Source organism: Barbus barbus, assembly GCF_936440315.1.
Source record: "Barbus barbus genome assembly, chromosome: 23".
In the NCBI taxonomy this organism is placed as follows: domain Eukaryota; kingdom Metazoa; phylum Chordata; class Actinopteri; order Cypriniformes; family Cyprinidae; genus Barbus; species Barbus barbus.
This window is the reverse complement of record NC_136751.1, coordinates 1319679-1332934: the sequence shown is the minus strand read 5'-3', so window position 1 is coordinate 1332934 and position 13256 is coordinate 1319679. Positions and strand designations below refer to the sequence as shown.

The following is a 13256-nucleotide window of genomic DNA, read 5'->3' as shown; positions in this document are numbered from 1 at the left end:
AAATTCTGATTTGCATCACTGAAATAAATTACATAAAAAAAAAAAAAAAATTTTTTTTGAACGGCAGTGTGTGTGTGTGTGTGTGTGTATACACATTACATAAATGTAATCTATATATCTAAATAAAAATAGACTATATTCAGTATATATATGATCCAAAGTAACTAGTAACTAACTACTTGAGTAGTTTTTTTATCCGATACTTTTTTACTCTTACTCAAGTAACTATTCAGACTATACTTTTACTTTTACTTGAGTAAATATTTCTAGAAGTACTTTTACTTTTACTTGAGTAGAGTTTTTGGGTACTCTACCCACCTCTGCTGCTGAATATATTGTCAGATCTTGAATGGCCTGAGGCTGAGTAAATTAATGTTTGGGTGAACTGTCCCTTTAAACGCTGTCTCCATTAATCCACTCTCTGTGTGGCAGATATGCATTATTTTACACAAACCCACCCGCTATAAATAATCCACTGACCCCGTACTTACCCTCCGCATTATCACATTGACCTCGACTCCCAGCAGCAGGCCGTACAGAAGCGCCAGCAGTCCTGTGATGCAGAAACGCAGCTGCCTCAGACCGATGCCGTGATCATCATACTTCACAAACTTGATGGTTTTGGTGATAAAGGCCAAAGTCCAATAGATCAGCAACGCTGGATAAGAAGAGAAATATTTAATGAGGATATTTTGAGATGTTTTTCCCCTGTTTGCATACTGTCTGGTCACCGCAGCTCCACTACGTTCAGCGTTTATCATCAGTCCCGTGTGAAATCATGCTGTCAGGGTCTGTTTGTACCTATAAGCAGTTTGGGGAAGTTGGAGGTCTCTATGTTGTGGTAATAGACGATGGACGTGATGGCAGCCAGTATCCCGAGTCCTGCCGGCATGTAGAGGTGGAGGTGACAGGACTGATTGAACCTGGTGGAGAATTTCACTCAGTCAGTAAATACTGCAGAAGAATCACACTCGTTTCATCTGGGATGAAAACTGGGCTTTAACTACATATGAATTATTATTATCTCAATGCAGATAACGTTTAAATGACTAAGAAATATATATATATATATATATACACATGCATATTTCTTCTGTTCAGCAAGGCTGCATTAATTTGATCAAAAATACAGTGAAAATTTGTGAAATATTATTACACTTTTAAACGGCTGTTTTCTATGTGAATATCTGTTAAACTGTAATGTATTTCTGTGATCTGCAGCTGTATTTCCAGCATCATTACTCCAGTCTTCAGTGTCACATGATCTTCAGAAATCATAATAATATACTGATTTACTGCTCAACAAACATTTCTGATTATTATCAATGTTGAACACAGTTGTGCTGCACAATATTTTTATGGAAACCATGATACTTTTTTTATTTTTCAGGATTCACAGATGAATAGAAAGTTCAAAAGAACAACATTTGAACTAGAAATCAATATTTTGTAACATACATGTCTTTACAGTCACTTTTGATCAACTAAATGCCCTGTAACTGAATAAAAAAAAAATCTCAATTAAAAATTTTAAAAGCAATTTTAATATTAAATACAGGTTTATTTTATTTATTTATATATATATATATATATATATATATATATATAAATGTTGCATCTATCTATTTGATTCCTCATGACTAAATAACTGTGTAAAACTGTCAAACACAAATGGGCTGATAATCACTGAGGCGAAGCCATCATTTAGTCGTTGTTCTCACCCGTCCGACACGATTCCCTCAGCGATCTCACACACCAGCACAAAGAGCAGGACAGTGGTGAGCAGCCAGCGCAAGTTATGACCGGGGAAATGAAGCCACGTGCTGTGATGAATGTGAACCTTAGAGCTCTGACTGCCCCAACCTACAAACACAACCACAAAACCACAGCGTCTTCATTCATTTACACACTTAAAAATAAAAGCTTCTTTATCAGCATTGATGGTTCCAAGAGGAATCTTTAAAGGGGTCATATGACGTTGCTAAAAAGAACATTATTTTGTGTATTTGGTGTAATGCAATGTGTTTACATGGTTCGAGGTTAAAAAACACATTATTTTCCACATACTGTACATTATTGTTGCTCCTCTATGCCCCGTCTTTCTGAAATGCGTTGATTTTTACAAAGCTCATCGTTCTGAGAAGCGAGGTGTGCTCTGATTGGCCAGCTATCCAGTGCGTTGTGATTGGCCGAATACCTCAAGCGTGAGACGGAAATGTTACGCCCCTTACCGTACTGTGATGCCGTGTCCTGGCGCGATGAAACAATAAAACCCATTATAAACGAGGCATTTGTTGCATCCAGTGGGGACATAATTACTGATTATAATGACTCATACAGTCTTTTTTATGCATTGCGCCACGCCGGGTAATCATAACACCATGTCTGCATATGTGATCGTAGAAACGCCAAAGCACTACTCTACACAACTCGCGTTTGAATCGTCAGTAACTCTTTAGATATTGAAACGTACTTACAGGCTGTGAGTCAGAAGCGCCAGACTGTCCTTGCAAAGTTGGAATTGCCCCACTTTATAATGTTCACATTGTAGGCTACTCTCCCAGGATCAGGAAACAGTCCTCCGTAAAATGCGCTGCACACACTCCAATATTTGGGATGAACTGTTCTGGAACAGTGTTGTAAATACAACTTAACCACTGATTTTATGTAGGGTACAACGGGGCTATAGGCGCCTTTGATATTATTTTCCTCTAAACCACTAGATGGCACATAAACATGGCTTAGCACTTTACAAAACATCGCTTTTCAAGAAGCAGGTGTTTATTTGTCTGATCTTTGATGTGATCGCGCGCAGCAGCTCAAAGCTGATTCTGTGCTTACTTGAGATAATATTTATGTTTTTTCAAATGTTGTAGATTTAAGTAGCATATATTTTGAGACAAAGGTCTCCAAACAAAGATAATTAAAGCAACAGTTTTTAAATAACGAAAGAATCTGTAAAAGTATGGTATTTGGGGTAAAAAGCGCCCCTGCTGTTGGGGCTAAAGGCGCAGTAATTAACATCATAATTAATAGATCGCTGACTTATCCATTTGTTGACATGACATTTTTAGATTCAGATGGTAAATATCATATATTATGTTGTTATAAATATCATAAATATTATGTGTCCCAATTAGAGATAATCACCATGTTCAGAATGAAACCATCAGATTTAAAAACATATTAATCATATCATATAATAAAATATATTTTGTTTAAATATATTTGTCAGTTTTTATGGGTTCTCTTTCAATACTTTCAGAATCTTTACTTATTGAAATTATTTTGTTTCTGTATTTTAAAATATATTTTTATATTAACATATTTTAATGACAGTGTATTTATTGCATAAAATTATTATTATTATTATTGTTTTTTTTCAAATTAAGCAGAAAACAGTACAAAAACAGTACACTTTGCTAAAGTGATTGTTTTGAACAAGTATTAACTTATTAACCCAAACAAAGCAGTTTTGCTTTCACAGCAGAGCACAGCGTCTCCAGGACATGGTGCCGGCGGCAGCAACACTTCAGCCAGAATAATAGCTCCACCTTCTTTCATTGCTCATACGTTTGGGCGGAGTTATGCAAATCTTCCCACATCGTGACGTAGACATGTGGGGGCGTGTTTGAATGAGGCGTTTTAGGAGGGCGTGGCAGAGTCTTAACAGATCTTATTTATGCACAAACAGCTTGTAACACTCCAAAGAGAAAGGAAAACATGAAATCACATCAATGACTCCTTTAACATCAATGCAACCTTTCCATTGCACAAAAGGTTCTTCGTGCTAAAACAAAAAGTTAATTGAAAGGTTCTTTGGGGTTCTTCTAAGGCATCGCTGTGAAAACATGATTTGTAAGAGTATTCCTGTGGTTTTGCTCAATGCACTTGAACAATATTCGTATCTCAAATAATGTTGTAACATTATTTGTGAAATCTGAGAAAGCATCTCACCGATGAAGAGGATGGGGAAGGTGCTAAACAGCAAGAAGACATGAGGGACGACACCGAGAGCATCCAGAAAACAGCCGTTATTCAGCAGGCCATTATCAACCTTGTAAGCTGAGGAGTTATCAGAGCCACAGAAGGACAGAGTCGAGTTGGAGACGGGAGTCTGTGGGGACCAAACAGACAAAGAAGTTTGTTCATCAGTTCTGAGACAATATGAATGCAGCAGACCAGTCATTATAAAGGATTTGTTGTGTCTGAAGCACTGGGTGTCCTGAGGTAAAGCTACTGTAATCCTCCGATCCACGGTTTGAATAAAAAAGCCATATTGCAATATGTACATCTTTAAATCATCCTTCTGCAACAGCTGCAGCTTCAGTCTTACTACAAACATCATATCACTTTAATATATAAACCATGTATTGCTCTGAATGTGAATATGACATATCTGTCATATTCTAACAAACAAACAAACAAAACATGCGTGATATTCACAGAATAACTGTTCAAACTACAACTTTGAATGCAAAAAAATAAATAAAAAAATGAATGCAAATGCAGCTCCTCACCGGTCTGTATCCTCGCATCATCTTCAGAAGCAGTTCTAGAGCAGGTGGTCTTCCAGCACTGAAGCAGACGGAGAGTGTGATGCTGGGCTCTGATCTGACTGACAGCAGAGATTATCAGTCATTAATCTCCACCCTCATCCTCTCTCCTTTCATTTATAAGCATGACAGAACTAAGAAATGAAGCGACAAAGTAGACATGACCTGACACAGAAACTCTGCCACTTAGTGGTAAAACTATGCAAATGCACGAGCACTGAAAAATATCATTTACAATTGATATTACAATTTTACAACATACAATTTTCACTCAATTGCAAGTAAATTTCACAAATAACTACAAAGAAACAGCATCACATTTAATATAACATTACTTTTTACAGTGAGGAAATGCCAATAAAAGTATGTGAAACAGAAGGCATCTGTTTTTAACGAAGATATTAGTCTTTACTTGGGCATTTATTAGCACTTGTTAACTCATTTTCTGAGGTTAGCCTATTTAAAATGTCTTGTGATTAAAATACGATTATAACATGCATTCGTTTATATGTATGAACATACTTAATCAAATACTTGATAATGATAATGAGGTCAGTCAACAACCACTTCAGCACCGCGGAGAGCAACCGCCATCCAGCGCGCTGATTGGCCGACGAGGTGCAAGAGGGCGTGTTCAGAACGTAATACTGCACTCCTATTGGCTAAAATCCGTCAGCGTAGCCATTGATGCGTCTGGATCTGCGAGGAATGTTAACTCAATGAAGATTATTACAAACTTTAGAAAGAATCCGAAGAAACGAGCGCCTCTGCTTCCTTTAGTTTGTGCTGGTGTTTGATTGGGTTGAATGAGTGTTTAAGTATGCACTAGAAGTCATGTTACTGTAGGCTGCTCGGTGTGCAGGAGAAGGTAAGGAGATTATTTCCCCTCCATTCAGTCTCTGTTAATGCTCGAGCTTAGCTGGAGCTCACATGATGGATGGATTTCATTTGCTCACTGTTTGTAGTAAATAGGCGAGAAACAAACAAATGCAGCATTAGGGATATAAACAATAGTCCGAGGATAAATGTTGCATATTGTAATGTGCCAGTATAGAAAACAGACACTTAAAGCCTATCTGTGATCCTGCCTCTTAATCCAGGAGCTCTTAACACAGCCTGCAGACATCCAGACATTAAACACTATTAGCTTCAAGACTGTTTCATAGCTTTAAACAAAACATACAGTTGTTCAGCTGGACTTTCAATATAACACGATTCCAGAGCTCTTTTTGACTCCTGTTTGTCCAAGACTATATTCAAATGCCCACATACTATATATATAATATTGTGTTAGGCTGCAGTGTCAGTTTGGAAGTCATTAAGATCGTTTAATGTGTTTAAGATAAGATATTGTAATGTCTGCTTAACAAAGCTTCATTTATTATATTTATCAGAAATGTTTGTTGAGCAGTAAATCAGTATATTATAATGATTTCTGAAGATCATGTGACTCTGAAGACTGGAGTAATGATGCTGAAAATACAGCTGCGCATCACAGAAATACATTACAGTTTAACAGATTTTCACATAGAAAACATCTGTTTAAAATTGTAATAATATTTCACAATTTTTACTGTATTTTTGATCAAATAAATGCAGCCTTGTGAGCAGAAAAAAAGGTACAAACTATGTGACAACTTGCCCCATACACTCCCTACTGTTGGTCAGTGCTCATTGTTCTGTAAATGTTCAGGATGTGCATTGGGCTGATCATATGCATGTTTTTTACTTATAGATTCACAGCTCTTAAGAACAAGTAGCCAACACCAGTTTCCCAATGGCTGGTAAGGACCCTAAATCAAAACCAAATAAATAAATAAATTCTTAATGAGAATAATAATTCATTCATTCATTGCAAAAGACATAAACGATAACAAAGTGCATTTTACATTTATGCATTATTCTGTTTATTTTTCCTGTAGAAAACAACTTTCCTCCTCTGCCTGGCTTTATTCCTCTGAAGCCGTGCTTCTATCAGGACTTTGAGGAGATTCCTGACCAGCACCGGACCATGTGCAAGAGACTCTACCACCTGTGGATCTGTGAGTCTGGAAAACACACCAAACCAACCTAAAATAATAATCAGGGCTAATTCAGAGATTCTGCTGGGAAAATATCGACTCATTTTCTGTCTCGGACCCCTAGTGGTGTAAACTGTGATTGCATGGAGTCCGTGGAATCATCTCTTAAAACCAATGTAGGTCTGAGATTAGAATATTTCATTAAGTATTTGTATATTTTTACATATATTTAATTATTGAAGTATTTTTTGCCTGAAAAGCCGATCAAAAACCAAAAAAATCACTGCACTAATGAAATAAGTAAGCATATTTTCGTTTAAAAAATAATGGGGATCCAATAATGTTGAGAAACACTGGCCTATATATTACAGACAAACTGCTGTGAATGACAGCATATCAGGCTGTGCTGCATATACATGAATAATTCTCATCTCCTGCTGTAGATGCTATACTTGTAGCTGCTCCTGCCAAAGGTATCCTCTATTTGTTGTTTTTGAGTGAAATGGCATGCTTTTCTACAAATTATACTTATTTATTATTAGGGACCAAGCACCGAAGGTATATCAGTTAGCATTGTTATTCTTCCGTTTCTTCTGCTGTGGAAGTCTATGGCAGCCCATAGAACCGATTGTGGGAAAGTTGTAACATTTGGCACACTGATAGAGAACAGTCTCAATACTAACCACAGCAAACTTGGAGTCTCTAACTCAAACTCTCTAGCACCACCACTTGTACAAAATTTTCATTTTGTTATGCTAATAACTTTTGAACCGTAAGTCACAAAATGAAAATTATTTTTCCTTTGGAATCAAGTCCAAAATTCAAAAATTGTAAGGTTTAGTTTTTTCGCTATCTTCAGTTGTTCGTAAAACCTAGTTTGTTGAACTCGTCCTAGACGGTTCGTCCGATTCTCACCAAAACTGGCTCAGATCATCTACAGATCATCTTCAAGTCGATTCGTCCAAGCGTTCTCGAATACCACACTAACGAATTTGCCGAAAAGCACACAAAAATGGATCTGAGGCTATATCTCCGAAAGGGTTTGACGGATTGAGACAAAACTTGGTGTGTGCTATAACAAGCACGACCTGAGGCTACCTGCAGTGTTTCGGTTCTGTGCCACCTAGTGGTCCGGATATATGAAAAATGCTAATTTTAGCTTGTGAATGGTTTGGCCAAAAATCATAAAACTTGTTTCTTTGGATTCAGTGCATCATGCCAAGTCTAACCATATCCAGATTTCCCATGTCAGCCATTGTGGGCGTCAGCCATGTTGAATTTTGTAGTAAAATGCTATATTTTACAAACACATTGACATATCGTTACGAAACTTGGTATGGGTCATCAGCACGATGCCCTGAAGGAGTCTGAAAAGTTTTGAGGCAGCGATCATCTAGTGGTAAAATCTAATTTTCACATGCTTATAACTTTGAGTGTGGTTGACTTATTTTATGGAGACTTACATTTTTAGACACCTGAATTCTTTTCGAGTTCAGCGATACACAACTTGCCAGGTTTTGCCTCATGGTTTGTGCTACATTGCATTTTAGCGCTTAAAAAAACATTTGCCAATATCTTAGAAACCGTTATTCCGATCGACACGAAACCACCGTAGGAAATTCGAAAACATGGTGTCCCGGCTGTGTACTAATGCCCAATTGCCAAAATTTTGATAGTAAGTGGCACAAAAATGCAAACAAAGTCAACAGTCAGTCATTTTTCATCTACTTACACACAAATATGTCTATAACTCCAAAACAAAATGAGATTTTCACCAAATTTGACACACATATGTATGGGCACACCGTAAGGACATGTAAAAAATGTGGTGACGTTTGGTGAACAAAACATGAAATTGCAATTGACTATAATGGAGTTTTATGATATAAAATGCTATATTTTACAAATGCATTGGTGTACCATTACGAAACTTTATATGTACCACTGAAACCATGACCTGAAAGTACTCAAAAAGTTTTGAAACAGTGCCACTTTGTGGTCAAAAGTTACAATGATATGTCAAATAGATGCTAATAGCTTTCTGTGAATTTTGCCTATTGTAATGAGACTGGTATTAATAGATTCCTTGGGTCATGCTGAGAACAGTGATACCTCGTATTGGCTAAAGTGCTCTGGCAGTAAGTGTGTGTCTTCAGCTTATATGACATTCATAAGCTTTGTTCAAATGCAGTGCAGTAGCTGAGATGCTGGATTGTGGGTCCTCTGGTTACTCTGTTTGTTAAAGCTGCATTTTCTTGCAAATGCAAGCTCTCTCTCTCTGTCTCTCCTCTCTCTCTCTCTCTCTGAAGTGGTGTAAGGTGAAAGGAGGAGCTTTATTCTCTTGTACACTCTCTGTAACAGAAGGGTTTCTCTAATCTCTGACTCTCTCACACAGATCCATCTGTGCAGATATCCGGGTGGGTTTGTGATGGTTTAATAGTCTGCTGTTGTTCCAGTGTATGGAGTGACGCTGCTGGTGAATTTCTTCGGCTGTATGGTGTGGATGTTTGGAGGTGGAGGAGTGACTAACTTTGGCATGTCCATCATCTGGGTTGTTCTCTTCACCCCCTGCTCTTATGTGTGTTGGTTCAGACCCATTTACAATGCATTCAAGTGAGCATCACTCTACCTGTTTATTATTTATATATATATATATATATATATATATATATATATAAATATATAAATATATATAAAAATATTTATTATTATCATTTGATCATTTGAATTTTATATAATGTATATAATGTATTAATATTTGTTAATAAAAACAACAACAACAATAATAAGTAATTGTAAGTAATAATAATAAGCACCATCATACAACTGTCATAATAATAATATGGAAAATGTGTAATGAATCCAATAATATATTTATTATTAATACTATTTTGTATTTTATGAAATGTATTAGTATTTGTTAATTATCATCATCATCATATAGTGCATTCATAATGTTATTATTATTATTTAGGGTTCATTACACATTTACTATTTGTTTCTCTTCAGGACCGACAGCTCATTCTACTTCATGGCGTTCTTCTTTGTCTTCATGGCACAGCTGTTCATTGCTATAATTCAGGCCATTGGCATACCAGGATGGGGTGTTTGGTAAGATTATGCTAAGATTTATGCGTAACGAATGAACACTCTTCTCTGTTTTCTTCTCTGGTCTGATCTCTGTGTTTCAGCGGCTGGTTGGGCACCATCTCCTTCTTTGGCACGAGTATCTTTGCCTCCATCATCATGTTAATCCCCACCCTCATGTTCACCGCAGTCGCTGTCATCTCATTCGTGGTGCTCACGAAGGTACGGCCCTCTCTGATCTATTAAAGCGGGACAGGCCTGGGTTTGCCTCATTGCCTGCGCAGTCGGCCCGTCTGTCACAGCTCGTTTAGCTGACATGTATATCGAAGACGAGGGGCTGCTTTGTTGTCTGGCGTGTCATTAAATGTGATGCTGGAGCATGTAGTGCTTGTTAATTAGATGTGAGAGTAAATAAATCATTTACCTTAGTATCTGTGCCTGAAAAGCAGAATGGGTGATAATCCACCTACCAGTGTTATTTTATTATGATTGAGACCGCAGTCAGTTATAGTTTAATATTTTGAATTAGCATTTTTTTTTTTTTTTTTGAATTGGTTGTATTTTTTATTCTAATTATGTTATATTTTAAAAATTTAGTTTTATTTAATGTTTTAATTTTTTAGTTTTTGTTTTAAAAAAATGTGTCTATACTATTTTTATTCATTATTTCAATTGTAGTTATTTTAGTATGTAAAGTTAAACTTAATAAAAATTAGAAATGCTGCCTTGGCAATTAATGAAATACGTTTCAGTTTTGTTTATATCTTATTGCATTTCGGTTACAGTTATTATATTATAAAGATATTCTCAGCTTCCCTTTTGTAAAAAAATGTGCACTTGTAGTGTACTTCAAATCCTAAAAGTATATTTAAAAAAACCTTCATGACTTTGTTTTTAACACTTAAATACACTGTAAAGTGCACTTTGAAGTGATTTCAAGTACATTTTAAATTATGTTTTATGTTACATTTAAAATTAATATATTTGAAATCTACTAAACTTTTACTTCATCATTGCACGTGTAATTGAAAATATGACATACAAGTTTCAATGGAAATTACATGAAAAAGTATATTTTAGTTGATCATAAATGCTTCTCAGTAAATTCAGCCGTAACTTTAACCACATGTGACCCTGGAGCACAAAAGCAGTCTGAAGTCGCATTTGTAGCAATACCCAAAAATATATTGTATGGGTAAACATTATCCATTTTTCTTTCATGCCAAAAATCATTAGGATATTAAGATCATGTTCCATGAAGATATTTTGTAAATTTCCTACCATAAATATATCAAAACTTCATTTTTGATTAGTAATATGCATTGCTAAGAGCTTCATTTGAACAACTTTAAAGGTGATTTTCTCAATATTTAGATTTTTTTGCACCCTCAGATTCCAGATTTTCAAATAGTTGTATCTCAGACAAATATTGTCCGATCATAACAAACCATACATACTATATTTCCATTTAACTAAGTGTAATGAAGAGTCTGAAAACATTAATTCAGTTCACACTTATTCTTTTAAAGAGCGTTGTTTCTGTAATAAGTACTCTTTTTGAAGTATCCTGGTTTAAATTGAGTATTGCTTGTGTTTGTCAGGTTCATAACTTCTACCGCGGCAGCGGCGGCAGCGTGAGTAAAGCGCAGGAGGAGTGGGTCTCCGGCGCCTGGAAGAACCCTCACGTCCAGCAGGCGGCTCTGAGCGCAGCGGCCGGAGCGATGCAGGGACCGCAGACACCACCCTACTCCACTCCCTCCTCCGACAACACCCTGTGAAACACACTCCAGGTGGAACCAACCAAGTGATGCTTGCGATTTTTTAGTTTTTGTAAATGTTTGTGTTTTTGGTTTATGTTTTGTGTCTATTTTGGCCTATTTACTCCCAGCTAAGTAAAATATGTTCTGAGAACGTTTTTCTAACGTTCCTATTGAGTTATGAAAACATTCAAAACATCCAGTTTTTAAAACTTTTTTTTTAACATTTAATTGTATCATTTTCCAAACATTCCATGAATGTTACATTTGAATGTTCTCTGAACATTCTGAAATAAGATTTATTTAGAATAAATATAGATAAATGTCAAACTAAAATGTTTCATAAATTAAACATTCCAATGAATAACGTATAAATAACGTTTGTGTGCTAATGTTTTGAGAACACTATTCAAGACCAGATACTGTAACTTTGAATGAACATTGTATTAATGTTACTGGAAGAATGTGTGTTCATAACAGAGAACATGTCCTGTTAGCTGGGTGGCTCTTATGTGATTTTATTAAATTATGAATGGAGTTTATGTAGATTAAAATGTGTAATCAGGGTTCCCATGGTCATGGAAAAGTTGGAAATATCAGGGCATTTTAAAAATGGGATTTCTAGTCATGGAAATTACAGTAATACCATGTTTAATACATCAAGTCTTTTTTAAAATATCAATTCAGCTAGAAATTGTCTGTGAAATTAAAAAGATAGAAACGTTTGTATATTTTATTTACAAACGACTAAAAATCTATGTGCATTTTTGTCATGAATATATATTTTCCTAGTTATTTAAAAAAGTCATTTAATTTACTTCTAAAAATATTTTAGTATTCATAAACGACTAGATGACTGTATTCAGTAATTTACATGACACCGTTTTCAACTAAAAATAGTAAATGTTTTGGTGAGTTTAGCTGTTCATTTACACGACAGCAGCATTTCAGAAGCCTGAAAACTTCTCTTTCCTGTAGCTCAAATAGTAGAGCATGGCGCTAGCAATGCCAAGGTCATGGGTTCGATTCCCATGGAAAGCAAGAGCTGATAAAATGTAAAAACTGTAACTTGAATGTAAGTCGCTTTGGCTAAATGCATAAATGTATCTCCATGTAAACTACAAAAACATGGATTTCTGAAAACAGTTACAGTATGTCATGCACATTGCCACCAGAATACAGTGTTTTTAGTTGTTTACACGGCTCCCATTTTTGATAACGTTGTCATCTGTACACAAAACTTATCAAGAATGCAAAGAATAAATGTGTCTATTTTTAGTGCGTCATTGTTGTGTAAATGGACCCTTAGACTTGTTTTATTGGAGATATGTGTAGAACATATTTAGTATGAGAGGCCTCTTTGTATTGTCTGTCACTTAAACATGGATGTTGAAGAATGCAGAAGAAGCAGTCCTGTTTGAAATACACTGCTAATGTTTGTCTTTATTATACCTGTATGTGAAAAGGGAATTGACTCCAACTTTCCGTTCATTTTATACATTTGTTTTCCATTTGATATGAAGCAAATGTTACTGATTCATAATTTGAATTTAAATAAAGCACCGACATCTATTTGTTTGTTTTTAATGCCATGGCAGCTTCTGTGGCTATTTTCATGCCAAGAGCATTTTATGGTAACTATATCAGGTATATTTTGCTAAAAACTCCAACTATATTTGGTTTAACGTTGTTAAAAATGTCATCAGTCTCATTCAAATACAGCATGCTGCAAGGATAAAGGATTCAAAGCGTGTTTGTCCAGCAGGGCGCAGTGTTGTTCTGTGCTCAGATATTTCCATATGATTATCATCCCTCTCTTTGCAGCCTGGGATTCC

At 35.8% G+C, this 13256-nt stretch overlaps 2 protein-coding genes across 3 annotated transcripts in view; one reads left to right on the top strand and one right to left on the bottom strand.

Annotated features, from left to right (window-relative positions):
* The window catches only part of abcc8b (ATP-binding cassette, sub-family C (CFTR/MRP), member 8b), a gene marked incomplete at its 5' end in the record, with an annotated part of 39011 nt that extends 34470 nt beyond the window's left edge, over nucleotides 1-4541 (bottom strand). Inside the window, 5 exons of the mRNA XM_079373587.1 lie at nucleotides 492-658; nucleotides 802-923; nucleotides 1722-1863; nucleotides 3958-4117; nucleotides 4521-4541. Coding sequence (XP_079229713.1) covers nucleotides 492-658; nucleotides 802-923; nucleotides 1722-1863; nucleotides 3958-4117; nucleotides 4521-4541 — 612 coding nt within the window. The remainder of the gene's footprint in view (nucleotides 1-491; nucleotides 659-801; nucleotides 924-1721; nucleotides 1864-3957; nucleotides 4118-4520) is intronic.
* A 675-nt stretch (nucleotides 4542-5216) lies between these two features.
* On the top strand, nucleotides 5217-12992 carry LOC306842785 (secretory carrier-associated membrane protein 5-like). 2 transcript variants are annotated; one of them, XM_079373849.1, is made up of 8 exons: nucleotides 5243-5424; nucleotides 6156-6175; nucleotides 6292-6340; nucleotides 6479-6598; nucleotides 9034-9190; nucleotides 9587-9688; nucleotides 9769-9886; nucleotides 11266-12992. In XM_079373849.1, the coding sequence occupies exons 3-8, from the start codon at nucleotides 6334-6336 to the stop codon at nucleotides 11440-11442; spliced, it is 681 nt and encodes a 226-aa protein (XP_079229975.1). In that variant the 5' UTR covers nucleotides 5243-5424; nucleotides 6156-6175; nucleotides 6292-6333; the 3' UTR covers nucleotides 11443-12992. The 2 variants fall into 2 exon arrangements, with proteins under 2 accessions (XP_079229974.1, XP_079229975.1); XM_079373848.1 differs by lacking the exon at nucleotides 6156-6175 and having other exon boundaries at nucleotides 5217-5424.
* Nucleotides 12993-13256: the final 264 nt, after the last annotated feature.